The 20,000-nt window shown below is 47.4% G+C and overlaps 1 protein-coding gene across 8 annotated transcripts in view; it reads left to right on the top strand.

Moving 5' to 3' along the window:
* The window catches only part of LOC310809809 (nuclear factor 1 X-type), a gene marked incomplete at its 3' end in the record, with an annotated part of 118,324 nt that overhangs the window by 39,482 nt on the left and 58,842 nt on the right, over window positions 1-20,000 (top strand). For all 8 annotated transcript variants that reach the window (XM_083677298.1, XM_083677295.1, XM_083677296.1 and 5 more), the window contains one exon: window positions 1,618-2,149. In XM_083677298.1, the coding sequence (XP_083533424.1) occupies window positions 1,618-2,149 (532 nt within the window). The remainder of the gene's footprint in view (window positions 1-1,617; window positions 2,150-20,000) is intronic.

The raw sequence follows: 20,000 nt of genomic DNA, 5'->3' as shown, positions 1-20,000 counted from the left end.
CGTACGCGCTCGTCCAACATTGATTCGGTTCTCCTTTTTTTTCCTATTCTGTGCTCTGCACACCCCAGCCCCCCCGCCTGTGTGTGTGTGTGTCTCTGAGTCTTACGCGGGGCCCACAAATCTGAGCAAACACCAGTACCAATTACGCTTTGCCAAGGATTTTTTTTTTTTTTTTTTTTTTGGTTGCTTTATTTGGCTTTTTTTCTTTTTCTTTTTTGGAAAGTGCGAAAGAAGAGTGTTTATTTGAAGTGTGTCTATTCCAGTTGTTATATTCAACAATTTTTTTGAACAATTACTGTTCTATTTTTACTCTGCTTTCTTTATTACTCGTTATTGATTTTCCTCTACAATTTTGTTATTGTGTCTTTGCGTCCCTGGTTGAACCAGTGAGACTGTGCGGGTAGCGCTGAGCCCTCCCACTGACATCCAGGGGAAATCTTGTTTTGTTTTGAACTTTGTTCCACTGCCTACTGAGGGCACTTGGAGATTTGTCTATCTTCCTCTAATTACCCTTTTACCCCCAAGTTTTTTCATCTGGTAATTTTTTGTACCCCCAGCCAAAACCAGCACTTGCTTTACATTGGGGAACGTGCAAAAAAAAAAAAAATTGGTGTGGGCGAATTTTTTTTTCATTTTGAAAGCGGTGCCAAATTTATGATGAGAGTGCAAAATGGTAACTACCAGAGCGTCTGTCTTCCTCATGCAGTGTGGTTTTTTGTGGTGATTTCTGTCCGCTTTCAGTTGGGTTGTTGAAATGTGAGTCTGGTTGCACCTCTTTTGCATGGTAGGACAGATAGTAAGAGGGCATGGCAGATCTTCTAGCAGCACATTTTAACGGTGGTCTTGTGGCGGCAAAGATTGGCGGAGGTGAACGGCTGATGTGTGGCAACCCTGGTCCTGGCACAGGAACGATATGGCGAGATCTAGGCATTGTCGCCGAGCAATGTGTAGTGAAGGTATTACGGTGGAGCTGAATAACTTGTCCTTTACCTACAGGAAAACATTGAACGCGCCCTTGACTTGATTTCTTTGGCTTAAATCTACTTTTCTTTGGAATTTAAATAGATGTTTTCTAACAGTTTGATGCAGTTTGGAAATGTACTGTTTGGAAATGTAAGGATGGTAAATGTAATTTAGTATTTGCAATGCCATTATTCCATTGCAGGAGATAACCATGTTTGATTCTTGACCATGTTTGATTCTTAGTTATTTGCTTATTAAATGTAATTAACATTGTATCACATTAAATGTGTAACTACAAAGTGAATTAATTTTTAATATAATTATTAGTATTATGGGTATCATTAGTAATCTAATTAATATAGTTAATGTTACTAATATACATATTAGTATTAATAATATTATTAATAATTGTAATATTATGCATAGATAATCAAAACCTTAAGTTATGATTAACTTTCTGACTAAGTATTTTCAGAGCAGAATCCTCTCTTTTGACAGTGCTTTAACATTTGATCAGAACAGGAGGATTTACTGTAAAAAACATGTTTCACTCGTCCCTCATGTCTCAGAAATCTGCATCTGCTTAGCCAACGCCACGCAGCGTACGAGTAACAGCACACCTTCTCTCTCTTTCTCTCCCCCTCCCTCCTCCAGGATGAATTTCATCCCTTCATCGAGGCCCTTCTCCCCCATGTCCGTGCCTTTTCCTACACCTGGTTCAACCTGCAGGCCCGTAAGCGCAAGTACTTCAAGAAGCACGAGAAGAGGATGACCAAGGACGAGGAGCGCGCGGTCAAGGACGAGCTCCTGGGGGAGAAGCCCGAGATCAAGCAGAAGTGGGCGTCGCGCCTGCTGGCCAAGCTCCGCAAGGACATCCGGCCCGAGTTCCGCGAGGACTTTGTGCTCACCATCACGGGGAAGAAGCCCCCCTGCTGCGTCCTCTCCAACCCCGACCAGAAGGGCAAGATCCGCCGTATCGACTGCCTGCGCCAGGCCGACAAGGTGTGGCGGCTGGATCTGGTGATGGTCATCCTGTTCAAGGGCAGCCCCCTAGAGAGCACGGACGGCGAGCGGCTCATCAAATCGCCACAGTGCTCCAACCACGGCCTGTGCGTCCAGCCGCACCACATCGGAGTGTCTGTCAAGGAGCTGGACCTCTACCTGGCCTACTTCGTCCACTCACCAGGTCAGTGGGGGAATGTTTTTTTTTTTTTTTTAGGCTACCGAAAGCTTTGTAACTGTCTCGAGGAGAAACACACACACGCACACACACACACACACACACACACACACACACACACACACACACACACACACACACACACACACACACACACACACACACACAGGTCAGTGTGAGGCCTTTCGCAGTCACACACACTGGCATGCGAATCACAGATTAGAGTGCCAAACCCTGCGCCTCCCTGCGCACCAACAGAGCTAACGCTAAATTAAGCCACACAAATAAATAAAGAGAATTACCTCCCAGCGTAACTTCTTATACGACTTAACAACAATAACAATAACCTCGCACCACAGACATTATTTAACATAATTTTAGGTTGTATGTTTTGCAATTCTGTGCGTTGTTAGACTGTGGCTTTAAATATGTGTGTTTGTCCAGAGATAAGTTTGCTTTGGTTAATTTGTTCAGGTGCTTGTGTGCAAATTTGCCTATATTTAAATGTGCATGTTTTATGTGTGTGCTGTCTGTAAACAAGCACATCTGCAAACGTGTTTGTCTGTTTGTGTGTGCTTGTGTTTATGTACTCAGTAATTCCCTATCTGTCTGTAAACCAGTGTCTTAAAATGTATTTTGGTGGGAGTGTGTGTACTCAGTATGTGTGTGTCAGTAGCAGTCTGTCGTGTGTCTGTGGGCCGTGTGTCTGTGTGTGTGTGTGTGTGTGTGTGTGTGTGTGTGTGGCGGGCTGGAGAGTGTGGTGACAGCTGGCCCAGTCCCAGGTTGTTTGGGAGGCGGGCGAGGGAGGCAGGGAGAGCCGCCCCGTCTACAGCCTCTGCCTCACACTCCCCGGCCCCACGGTCCGTCTCAGACTCAGCCCTGCTCCACTCCGCCAGAACACACTCGCTAGTACTTACACACACACACACACACACACACACACACACACACACTTTCTCTTTCTCTGTTTCTCTCTCTCGCTCTCACTTTTATTCACTCACACACACTCATATACTCAAACACGCACGCACACACACACACACACACACACACACACACACACACACACACACACACACACACACACACACACACACACACACACACACAGAGAGACAGAGAGAGCGTATGTAAGGATCCAGTCTTACTCTATTTGCTTGTCAGTTTGGCCTGTTTGTTTATGTGCATTTTATATTTGTCTAATGTCAGCACAGGTGTTTCCTTCACAATGTTGCATACAGTATGTCTGGCAATGATTCATACTGACTTACAGCATTTCTCCCTGACAGACCAAACATTTTAAACTTCATTTTGAAGGCTTCTTTTGATAAAGATTTTCCAATATGATTTAAAAATATCTAAGTATTTTATATACATAAATGCTCATCTTTACAATTACTGAAAATAGTATAATTAAAATAGTAATTATTCAATGATAATAATAATGTAACAACAACATTATTATTATTATTATTATTATTACTGTTACTACTACTACTACTACTACGACTAATAATAATAATAATAATAATAATGTTAAAATTATTACAATTATCTTAACCCCTCTCTGACTAGTCCGACTTGATTCCATACATTTGAATCACAAGCTGTCGTGTTTGAGTGGTGTTATTGAGTCAGTCCTGTGACAGTGTGGTCAGGTGCTCTATGTTTAGGGCTCGTCCTTCTACACTAGCCAGGGCCCGGTCCTGCAGGTCTGGGAGGGCAGCCTCAGGTATGAGACCAACACACTGTGGCTGTTTCTCAGCCACACTAACGTACATAGAAACCCTCTCCTCCTTCGGCTACACATTAGCATAAGGCTAACGTACGGTATTGTCTTACACCAGGCAAGCGTACAGTTACAGAGCCCATAGTCTGCTCCTTGGCACCACGGTGCAGCAGGCCTCAGTGACAGAGTACCCCCCTGCTGCGTTCCTTTCAGCCCAGTGTGTAACTCACCGTCAGTTAGCCGGCCCTCCGCGAGCCTGTCTTCCTGTTTCACAATGCGTGGTCGCTAACCCAGGCCCAGATTAGCTCCCGGTGAAGCCACCCCTCAGAGCGCAGCCCTTTTACCCCTTGCCAGTTTTCACTAGTCAGTCCGTTACTGTTTTACCCTTCAACGGGCTTATGTGTGTGTGTGTGTGTGTGTGTGTGTGTGTGTGTGTGTGTGTGTGTGTGTGTGTGTGTGCAGGTACTGTATATCCAGATGAATACATTTTTTTACATTTAATGTGCTGTTTAGAAAGGAATTGCAGTATGATTTTCCCTCACTTGGCTGTGAGCCTCCTTTTTTATGTTTTTATGTTTTTTTATATTTTAGATGTATATGTGTTTTGGAAATGGCTTATATTCCGTCATAAAACATGGGTCATTGTTCCCATTTCTTCCCATCGTTGTTTCCCTGTGTATCTGTTCAAGCTCACGAGTGGAAAAACAGAAAGCATTTAAAAACTGGGACTGAGCTTCCCTCTGTTGGCAAAAGCTCTTAGTGTTGAAACAACCCAAGGCCTCCTCACTTCTACCGAAAAAAAGGTTTTAGTTCTAGATACGTCTGAGGATAGCCATGGAGTCTGGTTGATTCTCCTCCCCTGGGGAAGCCTAGGGAGAGTAACTCATCAACAGTAGCCCCGCTCCCTCCTCTGTCCACAACGTGAAGTCAAAACCTCCAGCTCAAAAACACAGACGCCACAACTAGACAGCCTTTTGAGGAGGTGGGGTTAAAAGTGCACAGAGGAGAAGACAGGAGGGGAGAGGAGAGGAGAGGAGAGGAGAGGAGAGGAGAGGGCAGGAGAGGAGAGGAGAGGAGAGGAGAGGGCAGGAGAGGAGAGGAGAGGAGAGGAGAGGAGAGGAGAGGAGAGGAGAGGAGAGGAGAGGAGAGGAGAGCAGGAGAGGAGAGGAGGGGACATGGGGACAGTGGCTCCATTCTAACCTTTGCCGTGGCAACGTTACAGTGTTATTCTTAGCTCCGTATTCCAGGGTGTCTGTGTCTTTCGGAAGTGATCAGTTGCCAGGCCCGACGATTGACTCCCAGCCGTTGTCGGTGTGCTACAGTTCTTCTGCCAGTGGAGGCTGGTGGAGGAATAAATCGGAGGACGGGCTCATTGTGATGCACGGAACGGAATGAGGAACGGTATCAAACACGCGTGTTTGATACCGTTCCTCATTCCGTTCCGTGCATCACAATGAGCCCGTCCTCCGATTCCTACCTCCGCCAGCCTCCCCCATCTTCTGCCCAGTGATGTCAGTTGCGCCAGCAACAGCAGGCTGCCGGTCTTTTTTTCACACAGTATGAGTGACAGGAGACTCCTCTCTCCTCCTCTACGTGCTCTTGTCCAATTATAGACTTAGGCCCTACTGGGCGGGGCAGAGAGTGGACCAGGCTATTACTGATCAAAGCAGCGTACGGCAGTAGACTCCACTCCTGTTCCACAGCTGCAAGGCTCATTATCAAAAGAATTTCAGTTTCCCCTGACACAAATACCTGGCTGACTGCACACACCTAACGTAATATAATTATGTCTAACCTATGGTAGTCGAACCCCGGAGCGGTTGCCTTGAGTTCTGATGCTGCAGTTCCCGCTGATGATAATGGTTCAAGGATGTGGATATTTCAGAGCTCATCTTTGATCCGATGTCGAACAAAGCATGAAAATCACGGCGCGGGGGGGGGCACCCCGTCATTCAGGCGTCGCTCGCCGTGGCGTGGCGCGGTGCCCTGCCCCGGCTCAGGTCACCGCCCGTGTGGAGCGAAAAGTTCATGTTTTTGAGCAGCGTGTTCCATATTTGTCTGTCCCATGAAGCGCCGCTGTTGCAGCATTAGTCATGTTTGGAGCGATCCCCTCCTCATACGGTTCTCATTAAGCGGCCCTTATGATAAAAATATGTTTTTGAGAGCACCCCTAATCTGGTCTCTTGGTTCCTCGCCGGCCCAGAGAGGTCCAAACCCGGGTTGGGGGGGGTGGGGAGTGTGTGTGTGTGTGTGTGTGTGTGTGTGTGTGGGGGGGGGGGGGGGGGGGGTGTTACATGCCAGCTCCGTCACGGGCCTGGGCGCTGTGCTGAACCCGAGCACTGACCCGGCGGGCAGAGCCCATCGCCATCTCCTTGACCACGGCCAGCGAGAACGGAGAGAATCCTAACTGGGCTGAACAAAGAGAGCGGGGGGCTTTGAAAGAGAGAGAAAGAGAGAGAAAGAAAGACAGAGAGAGAGAAAGAAAGAGAAAGAAAGAGGCGCAACGACTCAGGACTTATCACACTTATCGTCACACTTATCTTTCTCTATGATCTAATCTGGTCCACAATATCCTGAGCTTTAGAAGGAAGTCATGATATAATGATATCAGGCGGGTTGTTTTTTCAAATTAATATGAAGATACCAAGTATTTTTTGTGTGCGGTGTTTTTCCTTGAAATGTATCCACTTCTCTAGAGCATGATCTATGTCTGCCGTGGCACGGAGACAGGCCTGTGAAGGTTTGGGATGTGTACAAAATGGGCGTTGGTGTCTGATGTGTTCTCATCCTTTGGTGTTAGACTAGTCTGGTCTGCGGTGCCCAGAGAGAGAGAGAGAGAGAGAGAGAGAGATAGAGAGGGACAGACAGAGAGAGAGAGAGTTAGTGGACTGACGTGACCGCAATCTCGTGTGGATCCTTTAAGTCTGGCTGCGTCATCCTTTATCGAGTGTTTGTCCCTCAGATACAGGGTGTTGAAGGAACACCCGCCGGATGAAGATAGAATCTTAAAAAAACAACCCATGAGTTTTACAGAAAAAAAAGCCCTTGTCTTTTCCTTGGCCGATTAAGCGAGTTCAGCTGCAGAGTTCTGGACGGAGAACAGAACTGTGCTCCTCCGATGTTCTGGCACGGGTTGTCCTCCGTAACCCGGGCCGACACAGAAACACTGGGAGAGAGAGAGAGAGAGAGTCGGCGTGGCGTGGCGTGGCGTGGCGCGGCGCGGCGCGGCGGGAGCCACATTCATCTCTGGTGTGAAAAACACCCCGCTCCAACGCTCTCAACGGAAAGTTTAATATGCTGTTGTCATTTGAATAAATGCAACCCAATAAAGTTTGAGCTTCGGCGAGTTGCCTCTGACAGGACAGTGTCAGTGACACAGTTGCAGTTTGTTATGCTGCAGGGGACCTCAAACAGACTAGCTTGGCCCGTTTTCAGAGCCCGAGTTTTCCCAGTTCCTTTTCTGTGTGTGTGTGTGTGTGTGTGTGTGTGAGTGTGAGTGTGTGTGGAGCTTGTGGAGTGAACGGAATCCCTGGTAAACAGATTATTCCAGTGTGATAGCTTGGGGTTCTGAGGAGGAAAGGATGAAAAGACGCAAACCGTTACGCACTCAGGATTACAGGGTCTGTTCGTTCCCTCAACCACTCAACCACTTTCTGCCCCGTTAATACTACCTCTTTAAACCCAATCACAGCGCAGTAACTGACTCGCCACACGGACATGGTTTAGATCTTTTTTTTTTTCCTTCAAATTTATTCAAACCTTTATTTATCCACGTTAGCTACCAAACTATTTGGTTCACACAATCATATTGTGAAGAAGATAATATTCAAAAAGGCTTGAGTGAATTTAGTCTCATTTTGTCAGATTGGTTTTAGCTGTCCAAAGAAATTTTTTTTTGTATTGTGCTTATTGTGAGTTAAACTGTGGATTACATTTAATTTATAATTCAAGCAACAATGATTTTTAATTACTTGTATGATTCAGGATAGCAATAATTAAGTACAATCATATCCCCTGTCAGCAGCATCACAATTAAATGAATTTGCTTTTCATTGTCAATTAATTTATTATTTTTGTAAAGCATTTTTTACTGATCGTAATTGACACGCATCACATGATTATGTCCTTCTATTTCTAAACAAAAAGCTAAATTAAAAACCAGCACACACTCACACTGGCATGGAAACACATGAAATAGTTCGTCCGTCTCAGCTCCCATTTAAAGAGTATTTTTCTCACCCTCAAATGGAGAAGAAAAGAGAGTAAAAGGAGGATGAGCTGAGAGGGTTTTTGTTTTCTTTTTTCTAATTGTTTTTTCGATCCCTAATTCTGTGTCGTCTCACTGGCTTGATTTCATATAGCCTTTTTGTACAGAAGCCAGGCCTGAAATCTGTCTGTCCCCCAAAAACATATACCCACACAGGAGGGGTGGCCTGGCCTCTCTGAGCTCCCCTCGTCCAGGAGCGAGGGAGAGAGAGAGAGGAGGGATGAGCGCGGCTCAATCAGCTCCCAGCCAGATTCTGATCCGCTCTCGTTCGCTAACACTCCCGCGCGGCCCAGTGGAGCAGAGCCGGGGGAAGGCTGCCCTGTAATTGGGACAGCTCCCTCCGTACGGAACGCCGGGAAGGAAGGGATACAGGCAGGGAATACAGATACGGGATCTGGACTGTATATCAGTGTGTTAGGGTTGGATTTTCTCTCTCTCTATCTGTCTCTCTCACTTTCACCCTCTCTCTCTCTCTCTCTCTCTCTCTCAAACTCATTTTAAATAAGTAAGGAAGTACAGCAAAGACGGTATTTTATCCAAAATGAAAAGAGAATTGGGTTGATTAGACAATATCACTGTTCTGTATTATCTGTTTTCTAATTGTTGGTATTATTACGTATTAGTAATAATAATAAATATGGTAGTAGTATAGTATCATCTAATATACGGTAAAAGAATAGCGTGGAATAAAGATGATGCAAAATGCCATGCTGAAAACAAAGAGAGAGGGAGGGCAGGACTCAGTGTAGTGTGGCTGGTTGGCAGCGTTTGGCACCCAAAGCTGCAGCTCTGTTTGCGAGGTGCCAGCTTTTCAAACCGCCACATAGTCTCTGCCAACCTCTCTCCTTCTGATCCTTTCTTTCGTTCTTTCTTTCTTTCTCTCGTTTTTAACCTTCTTTTTCCCCCCATATCCTTGGTCTCCACGAACACTCCTCCACTTCCCCCCGTTCCGTTGCCCTCGGCTCCATCCGCCATGTCTACGGCTTGCTTTTAACGTACGGCAGTAAATGTTTACGTTTGAATTTCATTCATTTAGAATTTTGTTGATAGGCAGTTCGGCTACGTATTGACCACACTCAAGTTCCCAAAGCAGCCACCGTCCTCTAACCAAACACAAAGTGTTTTTATTTGAGAACATTTCACGTGGCATGTTAGTGTGGATATTGTTTTAAGTCGGTGTGATGGTGCTGCAGGGGATATTGTTGGTCCAAAACAAAATGGAGGATTATGCTCAGCTCTTGTCCAATGAGAGAAGAGAGTGACTTCACACAAAATAACAAAATGGTGTTTGCCAACATAACTATAGTAAACTGTATAACATTATGTGGTATGTTGTTAGTATATTATTATTGTACATTAGAAACAGATGCAGGCTACACCAGCTGCTTAACTCTAGCATTATTGTAGAAAACATGTTTTATTTTATTTCCTAATCTCCAAGCAGAACAGGGAGAGAAGCCAACGTAGCCAGCGAACGGGGAGAGATGAGATTTTTGACAAGCTCTCACCAGAAAATAAAAAAACGAATCAATTCCGACGTGTGTCTGCGTCTGGGAGCGGGCCTCAAATCAGCTTGGACAGAGACGTAGCTTGGCCTTGGTTCACAGGGGGAGAGAAGCAGCACATGCAGCATGAATGATGGGAGAGTGGAAAATGCTTGGGTGTGGGGGTGGGTGGAATTACTCAATAATGATCAGAAAATTAGGCCCATTATTGAGGTAGAGTAAACAGCCCTCTCTAAGTGTGAAAGGGCCCCATTCAACACGGACCAGGAGCACTGCTCCTTTCTCCCTTTCATGGATCCACCCATGGCCTCAAGAGCCTCTCTTTTGTTCATTGAAATAACAGGGTGAACATGGAGGAGGGGGGGGGGGTGAGGGAGAGAGAGGGAGAGGTGAGAGACCTGATGGTATAGGACATAGACGTACCCACACAGACGTAGACATAGACGTACAACACAGTAGCCACACACTACATCATTGTCTGCGTCTTGGTGTACGTCGGAAAATAGGAAGAACTGTTTTAAAATATGGGAACCAGCACGGAGATACGGGACGCAAACCACAAACATCTCTCGCTCTCTCTGCGCACTCTGTGCGAGCCCGGGAAAACGGTCGGGAACATAAATCGAAAAAAGTACGTGATTCAGGCTAATATTAACACATGTACATGCGGAATACGGTAACGCTCTTTCCCACGACCATAAGCAGTTATGTTTTTCTACAATATTTACGTGCATCCAGTGATATCCTGATGTATAATTCTGTCTGTGTTGATGTGTGTGAGCTACAGTAGGTCCTCTCCGGTCTCCCCTTCGTCACTTAAAGACACGCTGTCATCCGCCCCGCCACGCCAGCCCCACAGCCAGGGGACGCTGGGTGTAAAGTGGGTGCTAATGCGTCCTTTTGCCTGTGTGTGTGTGTGTGTATGTGTGTGTGTGTGTATGTGTGTGTGTGTGTTTGTGTGTGCCTGTTTGTCAGTGCAAATGTTCTAATTAATGGGAATGGGATAAATAAATAAACCTGCCACGTCTCTGAGCAGCTGAACAACAAACGCTCGCCTCGCTCATTGAAGCAACAGAGAGAGGGGGGAGGGGGGGAGGGAGGGGGGGGGGGGAGAGAGGGAGAGATTCAGACATTGAATCGGTTGAAGGAGGGAATGAAAAAGACTGACATTTTTCTTTTCCCTTCAGTTTTAAGGCTCTGTGAAATGCAAGGCCCAGTGCTTCAATAGAAGAGAATAACTGAGCAGAACAATCATATCATTCACCCTAGCTTTTTGATTTTCTTGATTAGCTGATGGTTGATCATTCTTTCCGATTTTGCTTCTCAAAAACTCAAAAGTCAAATAGCAACAATGTCTTCAGAAATATGCTGGGGAGATACGGCGTGTTGTTTTTGGGATAGTCAGAGAGCGTAAACTGTGTCTTTAATTCAGGCTGCTCTGTTTCCACTCATAACTTTGGTAATGATTGTTTTCTCATAAATGTACTCTGTGTGAGAGAATAACATGTCGTAAAACACACACACACACACACACACACACTCACACACACACACACACACACACACACACACACACACACACACACACACACACACACACTCATTGAGGCATTATACAGTAATCTCATTTGGAGCCCCTTCTTCCACTTTATTTTATTCTTTTTTATGATGATGGTGATTGAAGCATTTTATCTGCTATAGAATCAGCAGCCTGCATAGTGAAGCCTGTTTAAGGATCCTCCTAATCTGACGGACTGGTTCGGGGACCCGCTTTCACCTTTTCTCCAACGAAGCTGGCGGAGGTAGAAAGAGGAACGGACCAACACATGTGTTTGTTACCATTCCTCATTCCAATTCCATGCATTAAAATTAGCCCGTCCTCCGATTTCTACCTCCACCAGCCTCCCCTGCTCCCACTCCTTCCGTCCACTCTCCTCAGAGGAGGCAACGCTCTCCCCTCAGATCCGCTCTGGGCTCCGGTACAAAATCACCAAATCACCTGACATTTTCACTTCATTACACCGTCTGTTTGCTTTTCATATGGGCCGGCAGCTCCGTTTCACAGGCATAATTTGGGATGCTAACATTCTCATTATAACCGTCAACTGTCAACACTCCCTCTCCTGCTCTCGCTCTCGCCTATAATTTCAGACTCATTTGAATTCTTATTGGCAGATCCGACGCATAAATTTCATAAAAGGAAGGAAAACAACAGTCTTTTTTCCACAACCAATAAGAAACGACGACGAGGGGGAAAAAAATGAAAATGAAGGAGCCGGTTTTTAGATTGTATTGTTTGTTACGGCCATTGTTTAGGAGTGTGTTTATGTGGCCTTGCATTTTTTTTTCTGCTCTGTTTGACCGTGTTCTGTCTGAATTCTGATTGATTGAATATTGACCTCAGTCAACACGCTACGTCACAAGCTGCCATAACCAAATAACCAATAAGAAGCATCAGAGAGGCGGCGTCTGTCTCCAAAAACGATGAATGTCTCCAGTTATGTTTACATAGTGTTTGACATTCATAGTGTTATTAGTCCCAAAGCATGCATTATTAGGATGACATTCTCCAGTACTTTGATGCAGACGGCCACACTGTATCCTGTGCTTTGAGTAATTGACCAGAAAACCCCTGAAAGAGTTGCCATGGCACCTACCCCTGTTCTCAGCATACCTTGCCTGGGCGGTATCCAAGGTGCTTCTAGGATAGCCCTGGTTGGCACGGCGAAGGCGGTGCTGGGCTGTTGCTGTGGCCGGTACCGTGGGCAACCGCGGGGCAGAGTTCTGCCAGAGGAATCTACAGTATCATATCTATTTCCCCCTATAGAGGACAGCTAGCTAGCTAACACGGATGAGGCTGGAGGAGAGAAATGCCAATACAGTTATGAATGCATCGACAAAGAGGTAACGGACGCCATCTTGTTTTGCTATTGTCAACACCAGGTAACAGGGAATCAAATTGGGAGTTTTGCCTTGATGGTCAAAGGGCCTCATCCGAACATGAGAGAATGTGCTTATAACTGAATGTGCTTGTAACAGAAGTATACGTCTCGTATTGACTCAAAATGTTTCGTGCGGATGTCAAGTTACAGTGGGATTTAGCCTTCAGTGCTAATATGAGAGGCCCTACAGTGGAAGATATGGGGAGTTGTATGTAGTAGCCATAGTTACAGCTAAACCTGTGTATAAGTGTCAGAGTGTTGAGGGATGGCGCAGATAGGAGATGTTTACACATGCAAGGCCCTGAGAGTCCTGTCTCCAGGGGCAACGCTACTTTAGCTTTAACACAAAAACACCCTTTGAAAATATTGTTATCGTTCATAAACATGAGGCATACATCCCCTTCCCTTTCATTTTTAAAACGCAATCTGCTTTCCTCTTCAAAGACCTGAGTTCCCCAATGACTCATAGAGTCCTATGAGTGTCTGGGTATGTTTATGCATACGTGTGTGTGTGTGTGTGTGTGTGTGTGTAGGCCTCTCTGTGCATGCGCACATGTGGGCCATAGTGGGACAGCGAGTGACAACAAACGGCGTCGGCAGCGGAGCATATGTGTCGCCCGCTCCTCTCCGGACCCTCCTAGTGCTCCCCCCTCTTCACCCGGCACCTGAACCCCAGTTCACACACATGGTGCCTGTGTGTTCTGTACATATACACACACACACACACGCACACACACACACACACACACACACACACACACACACACACACACACACACACGTGGCCACATACATATACACACACACACACACGTGGGCACATACATATACACACACACACACACACACACACGCACGCACGCACACACATACACACGCACACACATACACACACACACACACACACACACACACACACACACACACACACACACACACACATGTGGGCACATACATATACACACACACACACACACACACACGTGGGCACACACACACACACACACACACGTGGGCACACACACACACACACACACACACACACACACACACACACACACACACACACACACACACACTCCCCCCCCAAAGGTAGACACACGCAGGCCTAGCAGAGCACAGACGTGACCCTGCAGTCCCAGGGTAGGCCCGGGGACCAGGGACTCGCCTGAGTGCTCAGTCTGTGTGCCCCTGCCCTGAGAGGAGGGTGCGCAGTGTGGGTACAGCAGGCCCTGACTAGGTCCCTTTCACTGGTCTGAAACTGGGTACAATCTGTCACTACACACGAGACTAGGAAAACTTGTATAGAATTAGAAAAACATTCTGGTTCTTTGCATATACCATATGGTCCCGTTTCTCCTAGCATGATGTGAATTAAAACGGGATTGGAGATGATGCTAAAATAATTGAAGGTTGGGATCCTTCCTGGTCAGATATTTTCACAGATGTCTCTTTTTCTCTCTCTCTCTCTCTCTCTTTCCCTTCTACACTGATTCAGCCAACCAGTTATGTGTGCTGTGTTATAACCTTTAATTGCCGTAGTATTATAGACTCAGACCACCCTGCTCTCCAGCCCAGCCCGACTTGAGTTTCCATTCTTCTGCTCCACTTCATTGGGCCGGGGCTCTCCTCCAGCAACCCAAACCTACAGGGGAGCCACAGACGGAATTACCGTAAATCAGGCAGAGAGAGCCCGGGGTCCCAGTGAGCATGCTCACAGGCAGAGAGCAGAGGAGGTTGGGAGGGTAATCCAAACCCCAGTGTTTATTTTAAGAGCTGATGATCTGGAGAGGAGCATTAAAGAGGAGAGGGCAAACAATTTAAGAGAGATTGTGAATGGATGCAGGAGTGGGAGGAGGCGGAGTAGGTGTGGGAGGGAGAGAGAATCAGCGCTTCTCTCTCTCTCTCCCTCTCTCTCTCTCCCTCTGTCTCTCCCTCTCACTCTCCCACTCTCTTTCTCTCTCTCTCTCCCCCCCCCCCCTCTCTCTCTCTCTCTCTCCGCTGTAAAACACTAAGAGATGACATTGAATTGAAGCAATCTGGCCTCCATTCTGCGGTTAGATTTTTATCTGCGGTTTTGGCCCTGAGAAGACTGAGTCGCAGCTTTTCTCTTTTTTTTTTTTCTTCTTCTTCTTCTGCCTGTTCTTTTATTGCCCTTCGTGCTCCTTTCATCTGAGTTTATTTTCCCTTCTGCCCCGGCTGTTGTAGACCGTACCGATTTACGCAGAAGATTCCAGAATCTGTCGTGTAATCCCTAACACCTTGGGTCGTAGAAGCCCTGTCTTTTCACAGGCAGACGACCCAAATGCTTTGGCCAACGCCAACGCCAAGTTTGACCGTTTTAATATACGCTGAGTTATGCCCCGGCAGAAGATCTGCTTTGGTCTTTGGGCAGGGACTCAAATCCACAAACCCTGGCAACCACACAGGGAAATCCTTGTGATAAGAGACGTGATTAGCCCAACCAGCCGAAGCTCCAGGTTAACTCACACAGAGGACGTCTGTGTGTGCTGTCATACTCCAGATACCCGCGTCACAGCCGAATGGTCGTCTCATTCATTATATTCTGCTCTGCCAAATATCTGTCCGCAGTTTGTTGGGGATGGGATCAAACTGATTGACAGACTCTGATGGAGCTTGTCGGGTTTTTGAATTTGAAGATGCTAGTGTTGAATGTAGGTCAGAAACATTTGAAACATCCCTGTCAGAAACATTTGATATGTTACTCAAAACCCGACATACTAAAAAGTCGGCTCCCTTCTTTCTTTCCCTCCGTCTCACCCGTCTCTGTTTCAGGGGCTTTCGATGTGTGATATTTTATAGGCTAATACAAAACAAACAGGCCCAAATTACACACATTCCCCCCCCCCCATACTGAATCATCGAGGATGTTAACCAAATAAAGCTCCCTTTCTCTCTCTCTCTTTTTTTTTTTTTACCCAAGTCTCTCTCTCTCGCTCTCTCGCTCTCTCGCTCTCTCTCTCTCTCTCTCCCCATCTCACTCTTTCTCTCAGAGGAGCTGTCCTGGCCAGAACTCGAACTGAAATGGCCTCTAGTACAGAGGCTCTTTTGTGGTCGCGTTTTTTTCACAAGGTGTTTGTGAAAAAGAACAGGGTTTCTCTCCTCCGCCTCAGGTCCGTCCGACTCCGGCATTCTGTTCCATCTCACCTCCTACACACACAAGTTTATCACACCAGGAAGCGAAACCTTCACATTTTATTTTGGAAGACGTTTGGTTTTGCTTGGAATGTCTTCCGCTATTTTTTTTTCTATATATATATTTTTTTATATAATTTCATTGCTCCCCATCTTTTTCCCTCTGCGTTCGCGTAGCTTGACCGCCAGCCCTGCCCCCCCTCCCCCTCCCCCCTCTCCCCACACGGCCCGATACATGCCGACCAGCTGCACCGGACGCGCCTGTGTCGTCTGTGACATTTCGTGAGAGGACATCTGCTCACGGCGCAATCCCCTGGCCTCTGGGCCGCCCTGTCTCACTTAGCATGCTAGCCGCTGTCTGTGTCCGCCTGAACGTGAGCTCACCAAGGACAGATGGGGAGAGGCTGTAGTGTGCAGCCCCCGGCCCCTGGGTGCAATGTGGGGTCTTAGCTTAGGTGAGATCCTGTACGTTGGAAGAGCTTTTCCACACAACAATGTGTCTCTGACGCTGTGGTGGAGTGAACGCACAGAGTGTGTGATGGCGAGTGTACATTGGGTGTTTATTGTTTTCTAGTGTGTGTGTGGGTGTGTGTGTGTGTGGGTGTGTGTGCGTGCATTTACTTGATCCAATAAATCGGGTCATTTTTCAGCCTTGACAGAAGGGCACACGAGTGCACACACCCACCCACACACACACCCACACACACACACACACACACACACACACACACACACACACACACACACACACACACACACACACACACACGCTCCCTCACTCAGTTAGACATGGGCTCCGCCAGCCCTGTCATTACTGCAGTCTTGATGTGGTCAGTGGGTGGCACACAGGCCTCTTATTATTGTCATTTTATGACAACTTTCACTCTCTCCTCCCATCCCTCCCTCCCTCTCTCATTCCAGCTCCCTTTCTTTCTCTCTCTCTCCCTCTTCTACACCCCCTCCCTCCCTCCCTCCCTCCCTCCCTCTCCCTCAGCCCTCTCTCCAAACCCACATCCATTTATCTCCCTAGCTGCTGTGGAATGGGAGGGTGTTTGTTTTGAGTGTGTAAGCCATCCTGACACATGTCCCCGGGGCCGGTCTCAGTGGAAGTGTTTTGGTGAGGGGGGCAGACAATTTGGTCTCGATTGCAGAAGTACGAAACGGGAGACGTGGGCCGCAGCGTTGTTCCCCGCTCCGACAGCGCCTGACAGTTATTGTGTTTGGTTTTGAATAATGGGGGAGGAGGGGGGGGGGGGGGGTTACAGCTCTGTTCTGACCCCTGTGCCCCTTTCATGTGTGTGTGTGTGTGTTCAATGTGAGACTCCTGTTGCAGACGGATACTCTCTGTCGGAGTACCGCAGTGTGCTGCTTTGTGGGGAGAAAAGACACGAACCCCAGCCGCCAACGACTTGTTTAGGTTTGGGGGGGATTTATGCCTTTATGATTTGTTGATTATACAGTGTCATTTATTATTTTACCGACTGCAGTTGAATAAACTGGCCTGATTGAATTGCGCATTTCACGCCTTAGCAAAGAGCTATTGGGTGACTGGGTTTATGATGCTGTTACAGAGGACTCTCTGTTGAAGCCTGTGAATGAGAGAGAGAGAAGTAGGGGGAGAGAGAGAGAGAGAGGGGGAGAGAGAGGGAGGGAGAGACAGGGATTGGAATAGAGAGGTTGAGATACAGTACTGACAATGTGGGAAAGAGGGTGAGTGACACAGTGGATGAGTGAATGTGGGAGTGTTTGGGATTGAGCAAGAGAGTTCTGAAGAGCAAAATAACAAGACAGAGAAAGAGTTAGAGAGAGAGAGAGAGAGAGAGAGAGAGAGGGAAACAGAAACAGAGAGGAGGGAGGGTGAGGGGTGTGTGTGAGTGCAGGCTGACTGGTTCACCTGAGGACAGGACACGCAGCAGGCAGCAGGTAAATCTAGTTTGGAGCTCAGCCCCTTGGCCATTGCTGTTCCCTGGGTGTGAAACGTTCCACCGGGCTCCCCTCTTACTCTCCTCCCTCCCCCCTCCTTCTCCTCACCCTCTTCTCACCCTCCTCCCCTCCTCCCGCCTCCTCCTCCCCCCTCCTCTCACCCTCCTCCCCTCCTCCACCCTCCTCCTCACCTTACTCCCACTGTCACAGGTATTGACGGACTGGAGGTGTCTCAGGTAGGGAGGGGCAGGGGGGGGGGGGGGGGGGAAATCAGCACATCTGTGGGAAAGGGAAGATCCTCCCCCTCTCTCCCTCCCCCTCCCTCCTCACCTCTCTCCCCTTCCTGTCCCTGTGTACTGTAGGTCCTAGTCCCGTTAGCATGAGGCTGTAATTAGCACTTGTAACTTTGTTAGCCCCTAATGTAATTTAGGTGGAAACCCCATGACTGGGCCTGCTAATGATGTAGACAGGGCTGAGAGAGAGAGAGAGAGAGGGAAAGAGAGAGAGAGGGGGGGGGAGAGGGAGAGAGAGAGAGAGAAAGAGATGGCCCTCCATCTCCTCTCAAACTCTCCTCTTTGACTCACACACACACATTAGTCCCTTCCTCATTCCATTCGATGCATTACAATGAACCCATCCTCTGATTTCTACCTCCACCAGGCTCAACTGCTCTACACATTATCCCTAAGTCAATACTGCTTCTACACATTATCCCTGAGTCAATACTGCTTCTACACATTATCCCTAAGTCAATACTGCTTCTACACATTATCCCTGAGTCAATACTGCTTCTATACATTATCCCTGAGTCAATACTGCTTCTATACATTATCCCTGAGTCAATACTGCTTCTACACATTATCCCTGAGTCAATACTGCTTCTACACATTATCCCTGAGTCAATACTGCTTCTACAGGGAGGACCAGGGGCCTGCTCAACTCCTCACCCAATAGGGCAACCTCAGTTGGGATCATGATTCATGGTGATAATACATTTAATCTAAAAAGACACTTTGATAATGATAATGCAAAAATACTGTAGGTATCTGTTCTTCTAGGCTGTGCCAGACTGACCGGCCCTTTGACAGAGATGAAGCATGGGCTGTCACTCTGAGCTTCCTCAATGTGGACGGTTGGGCTCTAGTTTAATTATGGGCTGCACGCTCTCCTCTGGCTCTCCTGGCAGGGAACATTCCCTTGTAATGGAATGGGAGTCCCCTATTTGTCAAAGGTGAATAGGTCAAAGTATGGGCAAGGCTTAGTGTGTGTGTGTGTGTGTGTGTGTGTGTGTTTGTGTGTGTGTTCTGTGTACTGTGTTCAGGTGTGTCTTATTGAAGCCTTTTGCATTAAATGCATCTGAGATGTGAAATGTGGCAGTAGGATAATGGTGGAGAGGGATCTGTACTGTACACCCCACAACCAATCAGAGCTCTGAAGTCTAGCGGTGAGTGACGAGGCTCTTAGGAGAGCAGACCTTGGAATCTTAACTGCAGCCAATCAAAGGTGAGAAATACATTTTGGAATCAGCTAGGACCAATCAGAGAGAGAGAGACTGAGCCTGAAGGCTTTGTAAAAGCCAATTAAAGAGTAAGAAGCACATTTTGCCCAATAAGGTAGAGATGCAGACCTTCGGATTGACCAATTAAAGAGTGAGAAGTGAATTTTGGAATCATCAGGACCAACGTGCGTGCAGCTTTGTACCATGGCCCATCTGTGCTCCTCATTGCGGTGGGTCTCCTGAGGTCACGGCAACCAGAATCACAAAGACATGTGGAATGCTGAAGTTGGGCCAACACAAACACATACAGGCCTGGCCGACCAAGGCCCACCACCAGCCTCCATCTCCCAGAGCTGTGTGTGCCCCCCCCCCCCCTCCTCTCCCCCCCCACCCTCTTCCAGGCCTGGGCATGGAGGTGAGAGAGGGAGTATTACCCTCCACCATCACCATCTCCCAGGGGCAACTCTGCTCTGCACACTGGCCTCTCCAGCTCTAGACTTGGTTGCCCAGCTCACGGCCATAACATACACACACACACACACACACACACACACACACACACACACACACACACACACACACTCTTAAATGTACAATCTATAACTTGTAACGACCCGGTGGCAGTTGGGGGGTACTATTAACACATTCAATCCAGTAGACACAAAAAAAAGGGTTACATTTTATTAAGACCCCAGTCCGTCACAGTAAATTTACAGATTGGCCCTTTAACTCACTCTGAGAGGAGGATGCTAGAGACCACCTTCCAACCCAGAACATTGTTACTACCCCCCTCTGACTCCATCTTCACAGGGCTTTAGGTGAGGTGGAGGACAGTTT

Source organism: Argentina silus (genome assembly GCF_951799395.1).
Source record: "Argentina silus genome assembly, chromosome: 9".
Classification (NCBI taxonomy): Eukaryota; Metazoa; Chordata; class Actinopteri; order Argentiniformes; family Argentinidae; genus Argentina; species Argentina silus.
The sequence above is the reverse complement of the archived record's forward strand: the minus strand, read 5'-3'. Positions and strand labels throughout refer to the sequence as shown.